At 48.6% G+C, this 25,082-nt stretch overlaps 1 protein-coding gene across 1 annotated transcript in view; it reads left to right on the top strand.

Annotated features, from left to right (window-relative positions):
* Positions 1 to 23,257, top strand: part of USP43 (ubiquitin specific peptidase 43) — a 50,308-nt gene extending 27,051 nt beyond the window's left edge. Inside the window, exons 6-15 of the mRNA XM_077883068.1 lie at positions 63 to 198; positions 1,491 to 1,626; positions 3,844 to 3,955; positions 6,844 to 6,947; positions 9,880 to 9,957; positions 10,960 to 11,086; positions 11,181 to 11,529; positions 13,185 to 13,343; positions 14,608 to 14,772; positions 21,507 to 23,257. Coding sequence (XP_077739194.1) covers positions 63 to 198; positions 1,491 to 1,626; positions 3,844 to 3,955; positions 6,844 to 6,947; positions 9,880 to 9,957; positions 10,960 to 11,086; positions 11,181 to 11,529; positions 13,185 to 13,343; positions 14,608 to 14,772; positions 21,507 to 22,567 — 2,427 coding nt within the window. The 3' untranslated portion in view covers positions 22,568 to 23,257. The remainder of the gene's footprint in view (positions 1 to 62; positions 199 to 1,490; positions 1,627 to 3,843; positions 3,956 to 6,843; positions 6,948 to 9,879; positions 9,958 to 10,959; positions 11,087 to 11,180; positions 11,530 to 13,184; positions 13,344 to 14,607; positions 14,773 to 21,506) is intronic.
* Positions 23,258 to 25,082: the final 1,825 nt, after the last annotated feature.

Here is a 25,082-nt window from a genome sequence, read left to right as displayed (position 1 = left end):
TAGATTTCTTGCTTAAGTCCCCTTGGAGAAATCCAGAGGGAAAATGATCCTCCTCATTCCAGGTGATCTTGGTTGAACTGTGTCCCAATGGATTCCAGCGGTCGTTCTTTGATGAAGAGGACCTGAATACCATCTCAGAGGGAGATAATGTGTACGCCTTCCATGCTCCTCCACCCCCTGGTCAGGAGACACTCTCAGGTACAGTAGTGCGTTGCATAATTTTATGGATATTATGAGTCATACGTTTGAGCGGGTACTCCTTGCATGCTAAGGCATAAGATGTATTTAATTTTAGTACTTGGACCTGTCAGGCTGTTTTTCCCTGATGTTTGCTGTATAGATGGTTGATAAAAATTAGTCAGTCAGGGGTTCTCAAAACCATGGTGAATATCAGACTCATGTGGAAAGCTTGTTAAGGCTAAGTTCTGGGTCCTCCACACTGAGTTTCTGGTTCAGTTTCTGGTCTGGGGTGGGACCCGAGAATTACCATGTCTAACAAGTTCTCAGGCGATGCTGCTGCTGCTCTTGAGACCACAGTTGAGAATGAGAATCATGATTCAGAATAGGTCCTGGGGTGATCTTTGTCTTTAGGACTCTTGTAGTTCAAAGTCTGTGCTCGAAATCAAATGTTTACAGATTGGAGCAGTAGATGGCCAAAGAGGTTATTAAATGACTGTTGTTAACCATCCCACTCCCTGAACTTTGGACTGACCAAGAAGTCAGTATCTGATGGTCTTTGATTGCAGTTCAGTATATATTCTGGCCCAATCAGCTGGTCAAGAAGGCTGGTATTTGGAGGATTGGTCTGCCAGTGTTGCCATAGAGCTCAGGTGAATCCTGTGCCCTGGTCCCTATCCTCAGCCAACCTCGGTGGCAGGTGGTGGGAGCCAGGGATCTGTGGTTGCTCTGAGTCAACAGGGAACCCCTGGGCAGGGCATTGACTGGCCCTGATTATATAATTCAATGAAAAGACCCTCATTTCAGGTTCAATCAAAGGAGACACACCTGTGCTTCAAAAGTCTGATTTTTCAGGATGATCAGAAATTGAGGATAGTTTAATTCTTCCTCCTCCTCAAGGGTAGAGGTTCTTACCTTCCCTCTGTGTTTCTTTTGTTGGCTGAGGAAACCAGAGCCAACTCGTGGCTCTCTGATTCAGGCATAAAAGCAACCAAAATCATTTTGGTGTATTTTTCAGATTTTTTTTTTTTTAATTTTTCAGATTGACTTTGGGAAGTGTTAATTAAAATCCCTGCCTACGTTTTAACATTACTGGCTGAACACAATGGCAAATTCGCTACCACATATGTGATCTTCCTTTTACCACATACCCGATGGCACAAGTGCCACGGATCTTGATATCTCTTTCCTTAGAGTGCTTTAGTGTCTCCCAATGGTGGTTAATAGATGCTCAAGGAGAAGAGGGGCTAGAGAGACCAGGCTGTGCCCCCAGCAAATTCTTTAAGAATATGAACATAATTCTCTCTCTTTAGCTCATCCATGTGGTTTGTCGGTGTCCCCACGTTTGGCAGCCCGTGAAGGGCAGCGAGTACCCCTGTCTGTCCCCAGCAAGAATAAGGTGCTAATCCTCATCTGTAACTTGGTGGGGTCAGGGCAACAGGCCAGCAGGTATGTATAACTTCATCTTCCTTTTACATGATGTGTGGACATGTGTAGTCTCAGGCTTGGAATTCTATCTAGAATAATTCTAATTTGATAAAAGCAAGCATGCATTCTCAAGGTTAATCAATTAGGATTTAGGGTACTTTCTGACCAAAAGGTTCATCAATAACTGCCTTAAACAGATGGCAAATGTCGCCCCTTAGCAATTAAACCTCAGAGACTTTCCTGTTGATTTCAGGAACAATTATTACGACTTTCACCACTGTCGTTTTATATTGTGTTGTAAGGCCTGGTCAGGGGAGGAAGACAAGGGGAAAAACTGGCCATAAGAAAAGAAGAGATAAAATGACCACTGGCTGCAGATTATATAGTGGCCTGTCCAGGGGGCCAAGAACTGGGAAGTGATCAGAAGTTGTGGAAGGGTTTGGGTGTGGTTACATAACAAATAGGCAAAACCAGATCATTTTTGTAACCAGTTCAAATTAAACGCTTGAAAGCTATAACTCCAACCTAAAGTGTCTATACTGATTGATAAAATGTTTGTAAAATTCATCTGGAATTATAAACTCATAAGGATAGAAAATATTGGGGAAAGGAGGAAGGAAGAGGGGTTGCTTTATTAAACTAGAATAAAGTCTCAATTATTAAAAATATGACATAGGCTATATAAATAGCAATAGTTTTTGAAGCCAAAAAAATTGTAATATCTGTGGAAAAAAATTTTTTTTCCATTTGAATCAGTGTAACAGGATAGGCTGAAGTATATTTGAGTGTTATATGATAAAAATGGTACATTTCATATTATTTAAGAGTGAATAAATTATTTAGTATATAAGGGTAGGGCAAATTGATTTCTTTCTTTTTATTTTTTATGATCAATTTTTTACTTCTGCCGTAGATTCACGTTTAAATTCTAGACTGATTAAAAGGAAACCATAAGATAACTTGAAGATAATGTAGGGAGATATTTATGTTTTTGGGCAGGAGGAGTCTTTTAATGCCTAAGGTACAGGAGGTTATAAAGGAAAAGACTAATATTTTAGATGCATTTAAAATTTTAAGCACAAATGAGAAAAAAATATTCACATCACATGACAAACGAGAAAAAAATACATCATGTGACAGGTGAAGGGTGCATAAGCCATGGTATAAAACTCAGCTCGGAAATTAGTGAGAGAGATAACTCTTGGTAAAATGAGGCCGGGAGATTTACCTTAATTCACAAAAGAAATACAAGCATCAGTTAAAATACTCAGCTTTGTTAGTCATGATTCTAATTGTAACAGCAAGAGGCTCTTCACCTTTCAGGTCAGTAAAAGACTTTTACAACTTGATAATGTTCACTCTGGGCAGGTGTCAACGGAATGGGGCACACCTGCCACTGTACACTGGTGTGGCTTCTCGGGAGGGCAGCCGGCTTACACATCGCTTTGGTCTCGTGCATTTCCGCTTCTGGAAATTTATTCCACAGAAATAATCGGTCATGCGCACATAGAGTTGTCTGTGTAAGCACATATATGTAGCTCTCACCATAAGCAGGCACCATAAGTTAAAATTTAAAAGATTGGAAGCAATCTGAATGCCAGACAGTAGAGAAAAATGTGAATAAGCCGACTGTGGGCAGCACAGTGCCTTTGCCCTTCCAGATGCACTAGCTCAGGTTTGAGCTGGGTTTCTGCAGAGTTTGTTCGACAGCGTCACATTCTTATCCCTTCGGGTCTTCCTACAGCCTTGCGTGGGTGGTGGTGATTTGTCCGGTGGTGCCCATGGCTGAGCCAGAACTGTGGCCAGAGCCACCTCTGGCTCACCATGGTGCGTTCATAGCTTGGGACATGGGAAACACTCTCCCCAGAATGCTCTTGATGAACAAAAGCATCAGTGCATCAGCTGGATTGGCTTCCCTCTGGGTTCATCACTGCCTCCATTTCCTCTGGCTGCCGTGTTCTCTTCCTCTGTTATGGGGAAGAGTCTCCCAGCTGGCTGAGCTTTGCAGCCATCTGTTTGCACCACCACGTCTCTCTTTGGCTTTGCATTTCTGGGCCTCTGTTTATACCACCGCGTGTCCATTTGCAACGAGGTGCTTCGAGGAGTGGTTTGGTGCCGTGCTTGGCGCTTAGCTCTTACTCAATGGAGAGGTGCTCCTGAGCACAGCCAATGCTCGTGGCTGTTGAGTAGCGTTGGTTGTTCCGCTGCTGACATAACCGGAAGCCTTGAATGTTTCAGGTTCGGGCCACCTTTCTTGCTCAGGGAAGACAGAGCCATCACCTGGGTCCAGCTCCAGCAGCGCATTCTCAGTAATGTCCGCTGTGTCATGAAGAGTGAGGTCCCCATCCAGGTCAGAGCGTGTGTGTGTGTGTGTGTGTGTGTGTGTGTGTGTGTGTGGCGGGGGATGGAGATGAGGGTAGGGATCTAGGAGGAGCTCAAGATAGACCACCATTTGCTGTTAATGAGAGCCACCCAGGTGCCCCAAATAAATAAAACCTTTAAAAAAAAAAAAAACCCAGCTTTGATCATATGTGAGGAAGTAACCATTCTGTGGCCTCTGCTGTTTTATTCTTTGCACCATTACAAAATACCTTTCACGGACAGAGTCTTTTTCTTGTTAAATCTCTAAAAACACCACTGGAATAGGATTTACGCTGTTCTTTTCTGTTTTGTATATTTACTTAGGGTTTTTCCTGGAGAGCAGGGGTCTCATAAATTGTAACTTACATGTTTGGATTCAGAATTTCAGGGGGCTTGAGGTATAACTCATGTGGAAAATATACTCGAGGTATGATTTTCTGTGGCAAATGTAAATGGAGGTTTATGTCCAAATGTGAAAATCTAGGTATTACAATAATTTTATCTGGTTTTTTAAAAACTGAGATTGGGGCACCTGGGTGGCTCAGTGGTTGAGTGTCTGCCTTCAGCTCAGGGTGTGACCCTGGGGTCCTGGAATCGAGTCCCACATTGGGCTCCCCACAGGGAGCCTGCTTCTCCCCCTGCCTGTGTCTCTGCCTCTCTCTGTATGTCTCTCATGAATGAATAAATTTAAAAAGATCTTTAAAAAATTAAAAAAAAATGGTTGTGGGGTTCCTAAGGATGGCCCATCCGTGTAACCCACAACGCTTTAGTACCATATTAAAACCCTGACTCCATATGGTCATACTTTGAATACATTCAGAATTCTCAACCTTGAGCAGAAGAGATTAAAATCAGTGCAGGTTCTAGAATGAGTTTCCCTAGCTAAGAACAGAAGATAGGAGAACGTCTTCCAAAAATGGCCAATTTGCTGGGCAGAGTGAATTTATTCGAATCATGAAAAGATAGAGATCTGTCACTGCCAAGACATTTATACGCGATCACTTTGCAAACTTGCTCTGTGTGCAGGTGGGGTAAGCTGCCTCCACGCCGGACCACTGCCTAAATCGTGTTGATTATGTTGCTGTCCAAACAGCCAAGGACTATTAGGAAAAAGAACTGCAACCCCACCCTCCGCTTTGCTGCCCCCAGATTTAAGAAATAGTCTTCTTAGGAAGTACAACCCTCCCCTGGCCACCCCTGGATCAAAGCCTCTGGAGGCAGCTTGCTTGCCTGCGATCAATTTTGTCCTTGTTGAAACTGTAGGTGAACTAGAGTGTGGCCATGGTCCATGGGGCAAGCTCCCCAGACTTCACGCTTAAGGCTCCCTACAGCTGGCTTCTGCTTCACCTTAGCAGCGTCCCCTTGCCCCCTGCACACATGAGCTGCTGCAGCCAGGGGAGCAGATCGCAGCTGTCTGCATGCGTGTTGGGTCATGTCCAAGCACCGTTGTTCTTTCCTGGAACTGCAATGCCTGTCCTCCTTTCCCTGTGTCTGACCTCAACCTATAGCTCATCAGTGCTTTACAAGTAGAGATGCATCTACTTTTTGCCATCGTCAGGGTTTGGAAGGATATTTCACTGTTTTTCTTGTTAAAGCTAAAGTCACCCGTGAACACTGAAGAATTATATTTTCAGGATGTGTGGGTGGTGCAGTGGGTGAGGTGAAGCATTCGACTCTTGGTTTTGGCTCAGGTCTGTGACCTTAGGGTTGTGGGATCGAGACCTGAATTGGGCTCTGCACTCAATGTGGAGTCTGCTTGAGATTCTCTATCCCCCTCTCCTCCTGGCTCTCCCCACCATGCATGCTCTCTCTCTCTCAAATAAGTAAATACATCTTTAAACTGTATTTGCTTTACTTGAAGACACCACTGATTTTTTTTTAAGATTTTATTTATTCATGAGAGACACAGAGAGAGGCAAAGACACAGGCAGAGGGAGAAGCAGGCTCCATGTAGGGAGCCTGATGTGGGACTCGATCTCAGGTCCCCAGGGTCATGCCTTGAGCTGAAGGCAGACACTTGACCGCTGAGCCACCCAGGCATCCCGACACACCACTTTTTGACTATTGTGAATAACAGTGCTTATGACAGCCTTCAACTTCAGAAATATTAGAATATGAAAATAAATAACATGCATCTTAGAATGAAAACATAGGTAGTATTTCTTTCTGTGGCTTATTTTGTAGTGTATGAATACTTCTTAAGCATTCAGTATGTAAAAAAGACTCTAGCTTGCTTTGATTGCCTCATTTTGGCAACTTGGTGATGATGATAATCATCTTGAGGTAATGTATTAAATGATCTATTCGTCATTAATTAACATAACTGAGCGATTTTCTTCCATTGACCGAGCCAGCATCTGCTCCAATTAAATGTACACTATTTAAAAAACACTGTTCATTGTTTGGGAAAATTTAGTGTGTTAAAGAGTGCTAGATTGCTATGGTAAAAGGTACACTGTGTGTCTTTTTTTTTTTTTTTTTTTTTTAGAGGGAGGAGGGGAAGAGGAAGGGAGAGAGATAATTTTAAGCAGGCTCCGAATACAGCAATGAGCCTAATGCAGGGCTCGATCCCACGACCCTGAGATCATGACATGAGCCGAAGTCAAGAGTTGGATACTTAACTGACTGAGCCACCACTCAGATGCCCCTACAATGTGCATCTTCAAAAAAAAAAAAAAAAAAACAACCCAAAACCGCCCACAAAACTAAATAAATAAATATTTTAATGTCTTCAGATTTTGAATACTAATTTTTAAGGCAGTACTCAAAATAGACTATAAACATAAAGGATCATGCTCTTTGAACAACTTATCTGTCCTTGACCCAACAGAAGTCAACGTGATGATGACCCACCAACTTTGTTTTCTGTCTCTGCAGAACCCGGGATCTCTGTTCTCCGTCCGGGTTGTGGGGCTTTCCCTGGCCTGCAGCTACTTATCCCCACACGACAGTCATCCACTCTGTCACTGGGCAGTTGACAGGTAAGGGGGACATTCCAGTTCTCTTGGTAAGAGAACGAGCGCAACTGTACTTGCCTGGAGTCCTCAGAGGTTCAGCGTCAGTGAATGGATTATAACCCTAGCTACCCCTGGTTGCTTGCCTTGCGGTGTCAGTCACCTATGTTAGGTCCTTGGACACATTTTTGTGCTTTCAACCGTTGTGTCTAGAGAGGTGCTGTGATGGCCACTCAGAGATGTGGGGACGCTGAGTTTCCCAATGATGACTTAACTTGCTCATAGTTTTTAAAATTTTTTTGAAAATTTTTAAAAGATTTTATTTATTTATTTGAGAAAGAGAGAGAGAACATATACAAGCAGGGGTGGGAGAGGGCAGAGGGAGGGGGGGAAGCAGACTTCCGCTGAGCAGGGAACCCGATGCGGGGCTCGATCCCAGGACCCTGGGATCATGATCTGAGCCAACAGCAGCACACGCTTCACCCACTGAGCCCCCAGGTGCCCCTAACTTGCTCATACCCATGTAGCTAAGGGCCCAGCCTGAATCAGAACCCATTTCAGTCTGACTGAGAAACCCAAATTCGTTCAGTTAGCTCAGGCTGCTGAATTCAACCTGAATGTCCCTTCTGGGGTGGAGGAGAATTCTCCCACTGAGCCTTTGGCTCAAACTGTAGAATCCCATGTCTGTGATGGAGGGGAAACACCGGCCTGGCCACCCCTGCAGCCTTCCACCTTGCACGGCCCTGCCAGGCGATGCTCGTGAGCGTCATGATACCCAAGAGGTGGTTTTTCTCTGTAACTTATCTAGGGCTCTGGGTCATTTTCTACAAGATGCAGAGTTACCAATAAACGTCTCTGGTTTTCTGGCTCAGTCCACCAAAGCTGAGTGAATCCATAACATAGGTGCGATACTCTCATTTATAATAAGAAATATATATTTGGTCTTGTGGCCGCAGAGCTCCTAAGGCCCTCGGAATGCCTTTAGTGATAAGTGCTAAAGGTGTCTTATTCTTCGCAACAAGCCCTTTCAACCACACCTGAGTCTGTATTAAGGAGGTTTTTTTTTTTTTTTTTTTAAAAAAAAGATTTTATAGATTTATTCATGAGAGACACAGAGAGAGAGGCAGAGACACAGGCAGAGGGAGAAGCAGGCTCCCTGCAGGGAGCCCAATAAGGGACTCAATTGTGGATCCCAGGATCATGCCGTGCCCTGAGCTGAAGGCAGATGCTCAACCACTGAGCCACCCAGGTGCCCCTAATGAGGTCACTTTTGGAAAGAACCTCAGGACAGGGAGGGGTGAGTCGCCAGGGGAACCAACCATGTGATTAAAGGTGGGAGCTGTCCTTCCCACCCACAGACATCAAAGGAGGGAGAGGGTTGGAGATGGACTGCACTTCCAGTGGGCAATGATTAATCAAGTAGACCCCCGGAAGGGCTTGTTTTGGGAGCGTCCAGGAGGGTGAGCACATAGTGGTGCTGGGAGAGCTCTGCAAGCTCTGCCTTCTGCACCTCTTCCATCTGGCCATTCCCCAGTTACATCCTTTTATAATAAGCTGGTGAGCAAGCAAGTGAAATGTTTCTCTGAGTTCTCTGGGCCACTCCTGCAGATTAATCAAACCCGAGGAGAGGGTCCCCAGAGCTTCCAGTCTGTAGCCCAGATCACAACCTGGACCTTTGGTGTCTGAAGTGGGGAGGGGGCTTTTGTAGGGCCAAGCCCTCCACCTATGTGTGCATCTGATGCTGTCTTCAGGTAGATAACGCTGGAATGGAGGTCATTGCTCTGTGGTGTGGATAGAAAGCCCACACTGGAACTGGTGTCTGAATCCGAATGGATGTCAAGATCACAGTAGGGGGGGCGCCTGGGTGGCTCAGCCTCTGCCTTCAGCTCAGGGCATGATCTTGGGGTCCTGGGATCAAGTTCCACATAGGGCTCCCCGCAGGGAGCCTGCTTCTCCCTCTGCCTGTGTCTCTGCCTCTCTCTGTGTATGTCTCATGAAAAATAGATGAAATCTTTAAAAAAAAAAAAAAGGAAAAGAAAAAGGATCGTAGTTGGGAAGGACTCCTCCCTTTGTAAAGTTCAGGAACCATCAGGAGGGATGGAAGATCGAAGGTTTGATGCTTTCTGTGCCATCTTCACCCTCCTTGCCTGGCAGCTGCTTTACAGAGTAGAGTTAGGGAGGCTGGAGGACTGTTGGCCTGTCCTTCTTGGGTCTAATGGGACAAGTGAGCACAGGGGCTGGGGGGCCTCTGAGAGGGGCCCCCCCATGGCACTCTGGCTTCCAAATGAGTTCCACAGACTATGATGCCAGCCTGTACCCTGATTGTCACCGGCCCATGACAGAAGTTGAGAGGAAGCCCTTAGGTATGTCAAGGCAATAGGACAGAGCAATTGAAATAGGATGAATGCATAATAATTTTGCATAATTTTTTTAAAAAATTGAACTATTTTGTCCTTCCATTACGTTTATATTGTATTTCACAAAAGGATCTGTCTGTAATGGTTTATTTATTCTTTGAAAGATTTTGTGTATTTGTCCATGAGAGACACAAAGAGAGGAAGAGACACAGGCAGAGGAAGAAGCAAGCTCCCCACAGGGAGCCCAATGGGGGATTCTATCCCAGGACCCCGGGATCATGCCCTGAGCCGAAGGCAGATGCTCAACCACTCACTGAGCCACTGGGGGCCCGTAATGGTTTAGAAACATCAACAAAATGGTCTTTGACCATAAGTAGTTTGAGAAGCCTTGAAAAAAGAGTCTGGTTGCACAGGGAGTGGACCATGCTAAAGGAAGCCCTCTCAGAGGCCATGACCCTTCTGGTCACATTTCTATCTGCCTGGCCTCAGTTTACACTCAGATCTTCGGGCAGTTCTGTTTGGGACATCAGTCCTGGGGTTGGAGGCAGGGAGGAAGGGGAAGGAAGCCTCAAACTTTCTTATGGGCTGTGTTCTTTCCCCAGGGCCATGCACCTCAGGAGGCCAGGAGGCCCCCCACACATCAAGCTGGCTGTGGAGTGGGAGAGCTGTGCCAAGGAGCGGTGAGTACAACAGCACTGGGCTCCAGGGGAGGAGAGGCAGAGCCTGCCTGTTCAAATAAATCCTCCCATGCCGTTTCCCCCGATACACCGGAAGGCGGGAGGCCGTGTGGTCCATGCCTCTGGGAGACCCTCGTGACAGGTGTCTGCATGTAAACAACAGTAATGACAGTGATGACAGTCATGCTGGGTGGTGTGAGGAGCAGTGGCAGTAATAGTAGTAATAGTAGAAATAGTAATAGATAATATTAAAAATAGTAGTAAATAGGGACACCTGTGGGGCTCAGAGGTTGAGCATCTGCCTTCAGCTCAGGGCGTGATCCCGGGGTCCTGGGATCGAGTCCCACATCAGGCTCCCCGCAGGGAGCCTGCTTATCCCTCTGCCTGTGTCTGCCTCTCTCTCTCTGTGTCTCTCAGGAAAATAAATAAAATCTTAAAAAAATAGTAGTAATAGATGCTTACCCACTCAGCTCATGCTGGTCACTGCCCTGAGCAAGCGCTTCACCTAGATGCGCTTCTACCCTTCACCACGCCCTGTGAGGTCAGTACTACCACAATCCACAGTTTTTAGACGTTTTCAGGTGCACAGGGAGATTGAGCAGTTGCTCGGTGTCCTGCAGCACGTGCATGGCCGAGCCAGGACTTGAACCCAGGCTGTCCTGATCACTCAGCTTGGCTGTTCCTATAACCGAGTATATGCTTTGGAAAAGGACACTGTTCATTCCAGCAAGTGTATATTAATCTTCTGCAAGATACTGGGCCCTGCGCTAGCTGAGGAAGCCTAGACGAATCGGCTGAGGACTGGCCCCCACCCCCCCATACCCCAGGAGCTGGCAGGCGAGAGCAGGCATCCTGGTCAAAGTTAGCAGGGCTCAGCGTGTGTGCGAGGTGCCGGCGGGGCCACTTCACCTCCCCTGGTGGCTGCCTGCATGCTGCACATCGAGACAGGTGAGAGCGCCCTTGGCCGTGGGAGGCCCTGATGCCCTGAATGTCTGCACCCTGCAGGCTGTTCGGGAACCTCCAGGAGGAGCGGGTCCAGGATGCGGACAGTGTGTGGCGGCAGCAGCAGGCACACCAACAGCACAGCTGTACCTTGGACGAGTGCTTTCAGTTCTACACCAAGGAGGAGCAGGTGTTGCCCGAGGGTCTGGGCTGGGGATGGGCGGGGGAGCCTGGCCACGTGGCATGGGGGGCGGGGGCCTCAGAGTCACTGGCTTCCTCTCCAGCTGGCGCAGGACGACGCATGGAAGTGCCCGCACTGCGAGGCCCTCCAGCGGGGCATGGTGAAGCTGAGCTTGTGGACGCTGCCCGACATCCTCATCATCCACCTCAAGAGGTTCTGTCAAGTGGGCGAGAAGAGGAACAAACTGTCCACACTGGTGAGGTTCCCGCTCTCTGGCCTCGACATGGCTCCACACGTGGCCCAGAGAGGCGCCGGCCCCCCGGCTGCCACGGGCCCCTGGCCGTCCTGGAAGCAGCCGGCCTGCCTGCCCGCTGGCTACCCGCTGGACTCCCTGTATGACCTGTACGCCGTCTGCAACCACCACGGCAGTCTGCAAGGTGGGCATTACACAGGTGAGCCTCACCTCGCGGCTCGTGCTGCTGTGGTCATGGGTCGGGACCGTGGCCTGAGCTTTGGGACGCCCCCCTCCGCCCAGGAGAAGGTGCTCCTGGAAGGTCGGGCTCTCCCCCCACCAGGCCACTGGGCATGCTGGGCAGCCTGTGCCCCTCCTGTGCCAGACCCTGTGTTGGGTGCTGGAGCTCCTGGGAGGAGCAAGACACATATGAGTCCTGCCCTCGTGGCGCTTCAGTCTGATTTCAGACACAGAGGTGCTTGTTGCTTCAGCTCTTTCACTGCCTGGCATCATGAAGGGTATATGATTGATGGTATCTGTGATAGGGATAAGGCCTCTCTGACGGTGGCGCCCATATGCCAGAACCAAAGGAAACTAGCTATGTGAATAATGGGAGGAAGACCATTATGGGAAGAGCTACTAGTATGTGCAAAGGCCCTGGGACAGGGTTTGATGTGTTTAAGAAATGATGAAAGCCTGTCATGGCTGAAGTATAGCAACCTGGGGTAAATAACACAGATGAGGCTGGAGAAGTGGGCACTATGTGTACGCCATGGACGAGAGTTTGCGGGTTTTTTTTCCATAGGGTAATGGGAAGCCGTTAAAAGGCTTTAGGCTAGGGGTTAAGGACATAATCTAGTCTACAAATGTAGCTCTCCTCTGTGGAAAAGAGGCAGAGAAGGGAGCCAGCGTGGAAGTTGGAATTCCAGTTAGGAGGCATTTCTGGAGCTCAAATAAATGAGGGATGGTGTTGGCTGGAACTCAGGAGGTGACAGTTGGGGTGTTCCAGATGCGTTTTGGAAGTAGAATCAGTAAGACTGGCCTTTGGACTGGGTATGGGGTTGGAAGGCCCTTTGCGCTCAGGGAACTGTGGCCCTCGGGCCAAATTCAGTCCAGCGCTGGTTTTTTTTATACAGCTCAAGAGTTAAAACATGGTTTTCACATTTTAAAAGATGATAAAGAAGAAGAAGAATATATGGCAGAGACCATCTGTGGCTGAATGGGACCTGTAAACCCTAAGATATTTGCTATGTGACTCATTACAGAAAAATGGGCTGACTCCGGATTAGTGGGTTCTGGATGGCACCATGGGCCGAGATGCGGAGGGGAAGGAGAGTGTTTTGTCGTATTATTTGGAAGGTGGCAAGAATCTTATTTATAGACCTTTGCTAAATGTTTTCCTTCAGTTCTGAGGCAGGAAAGACACATACCATAATCTCATATACATAGTTGTTGTTTTTCAATCTCATAATCTCAAATATGTTGTTGTTGTTGTTTTTTAATTGCATACCGAATCAGAGATGCTCATTTCGAACCTTCTCAAGGAACCATGTGAACCTTGACATTACTGTCTGGCTAAATAATTCAGGGCTTCCCCGTTACTGGCGATTTTGCCAGAACCCCAGGGTTAAAACCTAAGGATTCCGGCCTGAAGTCACAGCACACTCCATCTGGGAGGGTAACTGATTGATCTGATTCCCACAAAATTCATTTCTGCTCAGACATGGACCAATTTTTCTCATTCTGTTAACAAACAACGTCCATTTTTTTCAGCTCTGCTCATGCGAAATGCCTTTCTGGGTTTATTTCTTGGAGGGGGGTGGTGGTGGCAGGGAGGGCTCCAGTAATTGGCACTTGGGATTTGGACCTTTGCAGCCTACTGCCGGAACTCTCTGGATGGCCAGTGGTACAGTTACGATGACAGCACGGTTGAACCACTCCCAGAGGACGAGGTCAACACCCGAGGCGCTTACATCCTGTTTTATCAGAAACGGAACAGCATCCCTATCTGGTCAGCCAGCAGCTCCGTAAGAGGTAGGTGCTGTCGCTCAGGAAGGAGTGGGGAGCTGGGAAGGTGCTCAGTTGAACGAACGACAAGGACCAGGGGAGGTAGGTACAGATCCAGAAGTGGGGGGACTCTGACTGCAGCATTTGTAGGGATGCACAATGGACACAGGGGAAAGGAATAAGGAATAATGTTTTGTAGCCGGTGACCCAGCTGCTTTTGTAGCTGTTTCAGGATTTTAGGTTTCCAGTCTCACTCCTATCCAGCCAGACTATAATTTATTTGTTTTTTAAGATTTTAAAATTTATTTTAAGAGAGAAAAAGAGAGCACAAAATGGAAGGGCAGAGCGAGAGAGAATCTCAAGCAGACCCCCTTGCTGAGATCGAGCCCCATGTTGGGGCTCTGAGCCTGATGGGGCTTGATCTCATGACCCTGAGATCAGAACCTAAGCCGAAACCAAGAGTTAGCCAGACACTTAACCAACTGAGCTCCCCAGGTGCCCCTCATGTCAAACTTTAATTAGCTTTGCACATACACCTGCTTTCATCCTATTAGAAAGGCTTGGGGGGACGCCTGGGTTGCTCACTGGTTGAGTGTCTGCCTTTGGCTCAGGTCATGACATTGGGGTCCTGGGATTGAGTCCCGCATCGGGCTCTCCACAGGGAGCCTGCTTATCCCTCTGCCTGTGTCTCTGCCTCTTTCATGAATAAATCAATAAAATCTTTAATTAAAAAAAAAAAAAAAGACAGGGCGAGGTGGTTGTTAGGGACACTGGGCCTCAGTAGGAAAGATAGCTATTAAACCATACCCAGTAACATGTTCATTAAGCAGCCTCAAACTTGGAAGTCTGGAGGTCAACTTTGACCTCCCTATGTGATTTATTGTGCTCTGCAATCCTATCCTATAATTGTTGGGAGGTGGCCAAATTAAACCACAACGCCCCAAGGGGTCTGAATCAACCCCAATGGGAAATCTGCCTTCCTTTTATAGAACACAGAACGAATGGAAAACCTGGCCTATTAGAAAACTGGAGTTGGTGGCAACTGATGTCAGGGGAAGCCCTTCCATGCCCGTCACCACGCTGACCTTTCTGGGCCCGAATGCCTTTCCCTAGAGTGTCAGCATGGTCACGTGGTCAAGCAGTTTGCGGGGTCCTCCTCTGGTCATCACTTCTGTTGTGTAATTCTGCTCTGGTTCTGCAGCCCCGGGGCTCGGGGGTGGGGGTCTGGCTGCGGAGGACCCCGAGCCACCTGGTGGGGGTGGGTCCAGCCTTCCCTGTGGCTTCTCCGCAGGCTCCACGAGCTCCTCCTTCTCCGATCACTGGCTCCTTCGGCTGGAGAGCAGTCACGGCAGCGCCAGGGGCAGCCTGTTGTCCTGGAGCTCCAGCCCCGGCCCCTCACGGCCCCGGGAGCCTGACCCTCCCGTCTTCGCCAGCAGCCTCTCCGATCAGGAAAAGGGTATGTCCCACTGCGACTTCCGTAACTGGGGACGAGTGTACGGAGAAGCCCTACAAGAAGGAAGATGTAAAAACTAACCTGGCTTTTGCAACATTTAGAAAAACAAAACAAAAATCAAGACTGTATTAAAAAAAAAAAATGTCCAGCGCCCTTTGCAGAAGCCCCCTGATTAGTCAAAGGGCCCTGAGACTTCATATTTTTGGTGGACATGCCTCTGGTGGTAAATTTTCTCGGTGGCTTTTATTGGGCCTTCGAGGCTTCGTTTCTCACGTCATCGATACTTTCCAGTTCCAGATACTGTGTTATTTCTGTTTTCAATTCCATTTTGAAGGTTATCCAGGAGTTTCAGGCATTCGTGATTGGGGGTGGGGGGTGGGGGCAGCTCGCCCTTTATTCTTTCTCATTTTGTGGATTGTGATCCAAGAATGTGGCTTTCAAAAAGCATCCCCTTCTCGCGATCAAGTAAGTGCACGATTATTATTTCGTCAGTGTTCTGTGCACACATGAAATAATGCCTGTTGTGTCAAGTCGGGGGACATAAGCTCTGTGTCGAAACTATTCAATTAGGTGAGTTGGTTTTTGGATTCAGTTCACTTTGTCTTCACATTGACTTTATCAAGGGCTGCCTGGCTAGGAAGGAGGTCTAGTCCAACCTTCTGGTATGGCTGTATTTTTAATCAAGTATGCCACGGACTTTAATAATTTCTGCTTTATATTGTTTCGTTGCTGCTTTAATATGTGTCAGTGTCCTTTATAAATCGTCTGTTCTTGTTGTAACGTGGCACTTTATCCTGCTTCACGCTTTTCATCTTAAATTCTACTTTGTTAAGGGGCACCTGGGTGGCTCAGTCTGTTAAGTGTCCACCTCTTGATTTCGGCTCAGGTCATAATCCTCAGCGTCAGGAGATCAAGCCCCATGTCTGGCTCCATGCTCAGTGGAGAGTCTGCTCGAGATTCTCTCTCTCCTCCCCCTCTGATCTTCCCTCCACTCTCATGGACACTCTCTCTCTAAAATAATCAATAAATTCTAAAAAATAAAATTCTATTTTTTTCAAGATTAATCATTCCACCCCTTCCTCCTTTTTTGTTTGCATTTGCCTGGTATCACTTTGCCATTCCCTTTTGCTTTATGAGTTTTTCTTTTAGAGTTAGTTTTAAGTGGTTTCTAGTAAACACTATGTTGCAGTTTTATTATTTTTGTTGTTATTTTTTTCAATGTCAAAAACGGAGAGCCTGTCTCACAAGCGGAGCATTCAGTCCATTGGTATTCAATCTAACAATGATAAACTTGATTTTGTTTCATTAAGAAAGTTTTTTTGTTGTTGCTATTTCTGTTTTCTTTTTCCTTATTTATGCCCAGTTGGTCATGTGGCTCTTTGTTTCTTCCTTTGTCTGTTTAGAAGTTCTGCTGTGCCTTTTCCATCCTGCGAATTGTTCCCTTATCCTTCCCTCCCATGTGTGCCATCAAATGCATCTTCCTGTTCTATGGATATGGGAAGCCAGGTCATTCCTATTCCGTGTGCCATTGTAGTTCATTTCTGCCTGCCGTCCTTCCCCGCAGTGAGATGAGACCGAAGAATGCTTCCAGTTCCTTTTCCCCACCCAGAGCGAGCGCTTTGAAATGCCTTCACGTGTTCCCTCTGCTCTGTTTTAGGACCCCTCCCCTGCCCCAAACTTCAATTCCTGGCCCTTAGATTCTCTGAGGTGGTTCAGCACTCGGTTTCAGGCTGTGAACGCTGTGATTTCCCAGATCCCAAATGCTCTAATGTCACCTTGTATTCCCCATCCCCAAACCATCTGCCCCTATGCAGCTGCATGGTACACGGGCCGCGGGCTCCAGTGAAAACCCACCTGTCTTCTTTGCGTCCCCCTCTGTCTTGAGATCTGGATTCTCATTCTTTAACATTTGGCCAAAGTTCTTCTTAGGGATGGGCGACACACCCCCTCCCTCTGCATAGGCACAAATACTTTCTTTGACCAGGGAGTGAGTGGCAGCTTTGCTGGTCGGCGGACTCTTGGGTTAGAATCCTTCCCTTTCTGGTGTCTGTAGATATTTTCCCACGGCCCGCCAGGCCCCAGGGTGGCAGGTGAGACGCCTTTTTTTCCCCCCTCCTACATGAGAACCACTTGTTCTTTCGGGCTGGAAGCTGTTGCCCTTGGAGTTTAGAAATTCCAACAGAGTATGCCCAGGTCTGTTTTTTTTTCCGACCCCACCCCCCACCTAGAACCCCCAGAACCTGTCTGCCTACAGATGCAGGCTTTTCTTTAGGGAAATTGTTCTTTTGTTTGTTTAATTATTGTCTCTCTGACTTTTCAAATTCTTATTATTTGCCTGGTGGGTCCCCTGGGTCCATTCCCAGGGTCTTCTAGCTTTTCCCTGCGATTTCTCTTGGTCGTCTTGCTCTAAGGTGTGAGACACTGTGCTTCCTTTGTCTTTTTGGCCACGGATTTGAGTCTCAACAGTGACCCACGTGCCTTCAAAGCATTTACTGCATCTTAAAACCTAGAAGACCTTTTGTCAGCCCTCTCATTCTATCCTTGAATCTCCCTGAAAGCTTCTCTTTTGTCTGTTCCACTTCATCAGAGCCCTGTTTTGCTGGTTCTCTGACTCCCTGATCCCCTTCTGTGTGTTGTTTCTTCTGTTTCTGCCCACTGGGGCTCTTCTCCATGCTCTCCTGAGTGGAGGTGATTCTTGGAATGATGGGGTGGGGTGGCTTCGGCCTGCCAAGGCACACTTTCCCCTCGCCACCCTCATCCTACTAGCTTAGTCTCAGAGCTGGACAAGGCTCAGCTCAGCCGTGTAGCTTGTCTTTACCCTCTAGGGGACCCGGGGAAAGTCTGGGGGTCAGGCTTGTCCCAGGTTGCCCTCTGCAACCAGAGACAGAGATGTCTCCGAATTAAAGTGGGGGCTCAGAAGATGAAGACCCCTAGTGGGCAAACTTTTCTCCCTTGGTTAAGCCATGGTGGTCTCTTTGCTGCTTCCCTGACCCACCAAGCTCACTTGTGCCCCCGGGCCTTTGCACTTGCTGCTCCCTCTGCCTGCAGGCTGTTTTCCCCAATCTTTCACATGGCATCCTCCTCTCTTTTCACTCAGCTTTCCTCTCTCCTCACTCCTCAGCCACTGACTACGCTGTACTCCTCGGTTACCCCGCATCATTCTTTGTCATAGCCCTCAGCACTCCATCCCACGATGTCACATGTTGCTGTCAGGCCCCACAGGGCCAGGAACTGTGTGTTTTTTTCCACAGCCATATACCCAGCACTGAAAACAGCCCTTGGCACTCAGTAGGCTCTCCTTACATGTCTGTTGAAGGTGTAAGTAGTAGGTGGCTGTGAGAGGCACAGTGGAAAGCCTCGGATGTGCTGAGATACCTGGACCAGGAGGCTGGTCCTGTTGCAGGTGGATTAAGAATGGGCAGGGGGTGGGCAGCACGCATCCTGAGGTCAGAGATGCCCGACTTGTTAGCGGCAGATAAAAAGTCACATAGGAACATATGGGGGCATGTCTCAGGGCAGCATCTGCTACTACCGGAGCCAGGTGTGGGCGGGGCCATGGGCAGGGCTGCAGGAGGGGCTGTGGGCCGGGCTATGGGTGGGGCTGCAGGTGGGGCCGTGGATGGGGCTGTGGGTGTGGGTGGCGCTGTGGGCAGGGCCGTGGGCGGGGCTGCAGGTGCCATTGGGGCTCTGGGTAAGGACTGCAGGTGTTGATGGGGCCGTGGGTGTGGGCGGGGCTGTTGGTAAGGACCACGGGTATGGGGGAGGCCGTGGGCGGGAGTGCAGCTGCTGATGGGGCTGTGGGCGGGGCCTGTGGGTGGTGGGCCGTGGGCAGGGCTGTGGGTAAGGGCCATGGATGTGGGCGGGGTGCAGGCGGGGCTGTGGCCACGGGGGCGGGGCAGGGCTGGGGGGGGCCTGCGGGTGGGGCTGGGGGTGGGGGCGGAGCCTGCCAGCTGTACAGGTGCCATCTGTCCCTCGCAGGACCTGGGAAGCCCATCGCGCAGGCTCTGAGGCTTCTCTGATCTTAAGGGAGGATTTCACCCTCCATGTCCTCCATGTGGTTTAAGGCTCCAGGTCCTCCCAGGTTCTCAAGCCGGCTGAGCCTGGGCCAGGCCACAGGTTCCAGGGCAGGGCGGCAGAGGGAACCCTCACTCAGGCATCTCTGAACACCAGCCACCTCTGCCTCCGGCTCCCTGCCTCCAGGAGGTCCCCCCGGGAGGGGCAGGGGAGCACTGTCCCCTCCCCCAGGAGGGAGATGTCTGTGAGCAGTGCTCTCCTGTCCCTTCTGTCTCTGCCCCATGGCCAACGCACCTCCCCGCTGCCCCAGGCCTTTCAGCCGGGAAGAGGGGACATGCTGCCAAGCCACCTCGCCACCTGCCAGGCTGCAGGCTGTGTCATCTCGTTTTGAAAAGCTGAAAGTCACAGCTTTGTCCTCCCAATAAAAGCTTCGCTTTCTGCCCTTCCCAGGGTGGCAGACAAGGGGGAAAAAATCCAGCAACAACAGCATGTGTGTCTCAGACCCCAGCATATTGCTTTTCCCCTGAGGGATGGGGACTTAATGGTGGAATGACAAGGCCCGTCGAAAGTGAAGCTGCAAAACATTTTGGGTGAAACTGTGTGTGTCTCTTGCTGTAATGATCTAAGGAAATGCTTTAAGGCACACAATACCAAATGAAAGAAGAATGATTAAAAACCACCAGAATGAAAAAAAAAAAAAAACCCACCAGAATGACCCATGGCAGGTAAAATTCCCCAGGAACCTCTGAGAGATGCTGTCAAACCCCTCCAGTCACTGGTGGGCAGTGGACTTTGCCTTCCCATCACCTCTTCCCCAGGAGCCTGGCGATGATGTGTGCCACGCTTCCCCTGCCTGCAGACCCTGAGCTGTCACCTGTCCCCTGAGAACCTCTGATCTCTCTGCATCTAGCTCGTCGCAGTTGGCTGTGGTGCTGACAGAGGCATTTTGTGGCGGTGGTCCTCGCTCATGGGGGTCATTCTCCTCCTCACTGATGAGAGTGTCAGGTGTGGGTGAAAGGCAGTGTGGTTGACATTGGGTCTTTATCTAAATGCATGTCACTGTCCCTGCACCATGTGGGTCGTGCGGGTGAAGACTTTTTTCCTCTGTGATGACAGGCATCTTATACATCAAGGCAGCATAATGGTACAGTGACAGGTGATTGTGTGTTGCTATTATTATTATTATTATTATTTTAAAGATTTTATTTATTTATTTATGAGAGACACAGAGAAAGATAGAGACACAGGCAGAGGGAGAAGCAGGCTCCCTGTGGGGAGCCTGATGCGGGACTCAATCCCAGGACCCAGGGATCACGCCCTGAACTGAAGGTGGCCACTCTACCACTGAGCCACCCAGGAGTCCCTTGACTGTTTTTAGATGCATGTTTCAGTGGTGTTATGTACATTCGTGCTGTGACTCAGTCACAGCCACCATCCATCCCTGTAACTCTTTTCATCTTGTAAATCTAAAAGTCTGCCCATTTCACAAAAACACAACGCTCTCCCCTTCCCTGAGCCCCTGGCCGCCCCCTGTACAATTTCTGTCTGGTTTCGATCACTCTGATCACCTCATGCGTGGAATCATGCAGTATTTGTCTTTTTGTAACTGGCTATGGAGGTCGCTTGAGATTCCTGATGAATTTCAGGATGGGTTTTTCTGTCTCTGCAAAAATCCCCACTGGGATTTTGATAGGGGTTGGGTTGAAGCTGCAGATCAATTGCTTTGGGGAATGGTAACATTTTAACAATATTGAGCCTTCCATGGACGTGGGATATCTTTCCATTTCTGTCATCTTTAATTTCTTTCTAATGTTTGTAGCGTTTGTTATTCAAGTCTTTCACCTCCCCAGTTAATTCTGAAGTATTTTATTCTTTTTGATGCTGTTGTAAACGAAATTGTTTTCATAAGTGACTCTTTCCTCAGGAGAAACATACAGCCATGGCTATGTGTGTATTCCCTTTAGAGACATTAAAATTTAGGAAAGAATTTTTTAAAAATCAGTCATACATAGACAGCATCATCCCATGTCCCCCTCGACATCTTGTCATTTTAGTATTTACTTCTCCATACTTGTATGTTTTCACATGCATGCATCACACACACGTGTATCCATTTTTTCAGCTGGGATTACACTGTTTTTTTTTAGACTATTTCTCCTTCGACATCACATATCAAACTTGTCTTTCCAACCATATATACATGTTGCAAAACACACAAAGAAGACGTAAGTGGCAGCTCTGATAAAATTAAACGCACCATTTATTTTTTTAAGCCCACAGATAGGATATCAGAGATTCTTGCCCCTGAAAGGTACAAGCACCTAATTTGACCTGGAAGAAGGAGGGACTTTTGCTGAGCGTTCTGCTTCATGCAAATATTTAGATATAAATGAAAATGGTGTTCAGTCGTAGGGCCAGATGCCTCTGAGACTGGGCTTTCTCAGGAGTCGGTGCTGCCTGGGCATGCAGCTGCCTTTGTTGAACTGGCTTGCCCTGTGGCTTCAAATATGTAAAAGGATTCCATGGGACATGGTGCCAATGCTGATGCCTCCAAGAGCTAGAACCTCAGTGTCTCGCTCACCGCTCTGTCCCCAGCTCCCAGCACAGGGCTGCCTGAGTGCATCAGGAATGCTCGCTCACTGTCTGTTAGATGACAGGCATTGTAGTCACGCATTGCAGCCGGAGGGGTATTCGGGCACTGACGCTCTTGGTGTCTCTTTCAGGAGGGTTGCAGTCTGGGCCTTTGGTCCGGGGTGTACGAGGCCGAAGCATCAGCATGAAGGAGCCTCCACCTTCCAGAGCCAAGCAGGGAGCCTTGTTCAAGACCATGCCCCTCCGATGGTCTCTTAGGCCCAGAGAGAAACCCCTCAGTGCATCCGTGGAGCTGGTGGAATACTTGGAGTCCAGGCGGAGGCCCCGATCCACGAGCCAGTCCATCGTGCCGCTGTTGACAGGCGCTGCTGGCGAGGACGGGACGTCAAAAGCCACCGGCCCGGCTAGGGGGGAAGAGAGTGGGCGAGCCAGCGACAGAGTGCCCTGCCCCTCGGGCCACACCAACTACTGTGCAACCCCTGGAATCTCAGATGGTCCCAACACTGCGAGGAAAGCCACGGAAAATGCAAGTCAGGATATCAAGCTGCCCAAAGAGTTTGACCTGCCCCTCCCGGTGATGCCCTCGGTGGGGGATGAGAGACGAGCCCGAGCTGAGGGCCAGAAGACCGCAAACTGCAAGGGAAGTGGCCAGGCAGGAAGCCACAGCAGGGTACCCTCCCCCAAGGAGGCTCTGAGCACCGCGGCATCTTCTAGAAGCAGCGCAGACGGCCGCCACAGTGCCTTAGCCAGGATGAGGGCCCACGCGGAGGGCAGAGACATGGAAACCGACAGATCCCCACAGGGAACCCTCACCCTGCTGAGGTCTGTGTTTTGGAAGAAGGAGAACAAGCATGACAGGGCGGAGGTGGCCCCACAGGCGTCCCCAGTGTCCCTGGTGAGCGGCAGGCTGAGCCCGGCGGTGGGTGAGCACGCTCGAGTCCCCTCTCCTTCCTTCCAGCTCCGGGACGGCCTGCCCAGGGCCCCCGCCAGCCGCCTGGAGAGGGACATCTGGTCGGCACCCAGCTCTCTCCGCCTCCCCCGCAAGGCCGGCAGGCCCGCGTGGGCCGGTGCCCTGGGCGCATCCCACAGACCTGTTCCCGGAGAGCACCCTCCCTTGAGCACCTTGCAACAGGTGAAGTACCACACTCTTTCCTTAAGTCGGAAGAAAACGTTACCTGAGTCCAGCTTCTGATGGTGCGTGTTCCAGTTTCGTGCGAAGCTGGCCTCCTCACGATGGAGCCGCAGGAAGAAGCTTGTGTCGAGAGTGGGCTTTCGGAAAGCCGGTTGTCTTGTGACCCCTGAAAAATACATTTATTTTCTTTCTTTCTTTCTTTTTTTTTTGGTACCCACCTCTAGATTTCCAACACAGCATGTCCTAATACCTTCCTGTACCGTTGGGTGCTTTTATACTTGCAGGCCATGAGAGGGTGCTGTTGCGTCAGCATTACCGGTTCAGGGCAAGATTGGATTTATTTCCCTAATTCCACAGGCCCGAGTACATGCCCTAAAGAGAGATTCGGATGTGGCCCAGCTTTACAGCTGGTAACTCTGCAGGGAGGCCTCATAAACAAGAGTCTCGGACATCCCATCACTTCTTGCCATTGGCTTCTCATTTTCAAATCTGCAATGCCTCTCTGGGATAAAGCCTTCAAGATGCCCAAAACACCGTAAAACATCTAGGAGAGAGATGGAGCAGAACCGGTGGCGATTTTAGGAAGATATTTATTATATAACAAAATAATTGTATTACTGTTTTTCAAGGTATTTAAAAAAGAGAACTATTTTGATACTAGGAGTAGAGGAAGTTCTTTTTAAACAAAAACAAAAATGAAGTATGACATCTATGTACAATTTTAATAAAGGTCCATCAGTGAAACATGCAGATGGCTCTCGGAGTTATTCAAGTTTAACAAATGATCTTTTTTTAACCCCAAAGATTTTATTTTATTTTATTTTATTTTATTTTATTTTATTTTATTTTATTTTATTAAATATTTTATTTATTTATTCATGAGAGACACAGAGAGAGAGGCAGAGGCATAGGCAGGGGGAGAAGCAGGCTCCTTGCAGGATCACGCCCTGAGCCAGAGGCAGACAGACTCTCAACCACTGAGCCACCCAGGCGTCCCCCAAAGATTTTATTTTTGAGTTATTGCTACACCCAGTGTGAAACTCAAACTCACAACCCTGAGAGCAAGAGTCACGTGAGCCAGCAGGCGCCCCAACCAGTGCTGTGTCGGCTTGGCTCCTTGCTTTTGATATAAAGTCATGACTTGTTTTATTTCTGAAACTTTATTTTACTTTATAATTTTTATTTATTTATGATAGTCACACACACAGAGAGAGAGAGAGAGAGAGGCAGAGACATAGGCAGAGAGAGAAGCAGGCTCCATGCACCAGGAGCCCGATGTGGGATTCGATCCCGGGTCTCCAGGATCGCGCCCTGGGCCAAAGGCAGGCGCTAAACCGCTGCGCCACCCAGGGTTCCCTTATTTCTGAAACTTTAAATAAGATGACTTGATGTTTCCTAAAGACACAGAAGTCCCCTTAGGTCTCTCTGTCTAAAGGATTAGTCCTTAGGAGGCCCGAGAGTGTGAGCCAGTCCCCACAGACCGATAGTTGTTCCGTTTCCTTGAGCTTTCCTTGAACTCCTCTGTAGCAGTTCTGACAAATATCCTGTCACTGCTTACTTGGGAGCTGCTACGCCCAACCCTAGGCCTTTGGGTCTGTGTGTAGTCTGTTTTCTAGAAATATTCCTCTCTGTTGGGAACCATTTGTACAAGACATCCAACTCCAAAAATTAAGTTTTCCTTCATACATATTGCGTGACTCATCGGTATGTCCCTGCCACTTTTATTTTTTTCCCTTAAGAAGGAAGAATGAGGTCCTTTTTTTTTCCTACTGAGAAAGACTACTCTCTCTCTCTCTTTTTTTTTTTTTTTTTTTAGGATTTATTTATTTTAGAGAGCACAAGCAAGGATGGGGCAGAGGGAGAAGGGGGGGAGAGAGAGAGAATCTTAAGCAGACTCTGTGATGAACACAGAGCCCAACATGGGGCTCAATGCCAGGACCCTGAGGTCATGGCCTGAGCTTCACTGACTGAGCCACCCAGGTGCCCATGAGAAAGACTACCTAGAAACACAGTTCCAAGGTAGGGAAAGCTGAGATTATAAGAGATTTTGAAGCAGGAGGACTGAGCCACTTGGCCTGGAAGGGCGACGTGTATGCCAGGTGACCCGTGTGCTTGCATTTCAAAAGACATCCAGGTTCTCAATTGTGAATCCACTAATCTCAGGCAATGTGGAAGATGTGGCTGTCCGTGCCCTCTGGGGTCATGGGAGTCGAGGAATCCTGATGCTTTTCCTGGTTCTTTCACTGCTGTTGATGTTCATTTGTCATCTTTGGCTCCATGCACTTCTAAGCTCAGCCTCCCTTCCTTTGTCCTCTAAGGGATTGGGTGATAATGACCCAGATGCCCACCCCCTGGCTTCTCCCCTGGAAGGTCTCAACTTTTAAAATGCCCTTGGATACCATGAGCAGGTCCCAAGTGTGAGTGGTGTCTTCCATGATGCACCTCGGGCTTGAGCATCTTCCCTGGCACCGGACCTGGAGGTTTAGTAAGAGGCAATGGCACATGGACCCTGGTGGCTCTATCTGCACCGCTTCCCTGAGCCTGCTTCCCCCTCTACAGGGACCTGGCAGGAAAG

The sequence above is a fragment of the Canis aureus genome, chromosome 3 (genome assembly GCF_053574225.1).
Source record: "Canis aureus isolate CA01 chromosome 3, VMU_Caureus_v.1.0, whole genome shotgun sequence".
In the NCBI taxonomy this organism is placed as follows: domain Eukaryota; kingdom Metazoa; phylum Chordata; class Mammalia; order Carnivora; family Canidae; genus Canis; species Canis aureus.
Note: the sequence above shows the minus strand (reverse complement) of the source record. Positions and strands in the feature narration are given on the sequence as shown.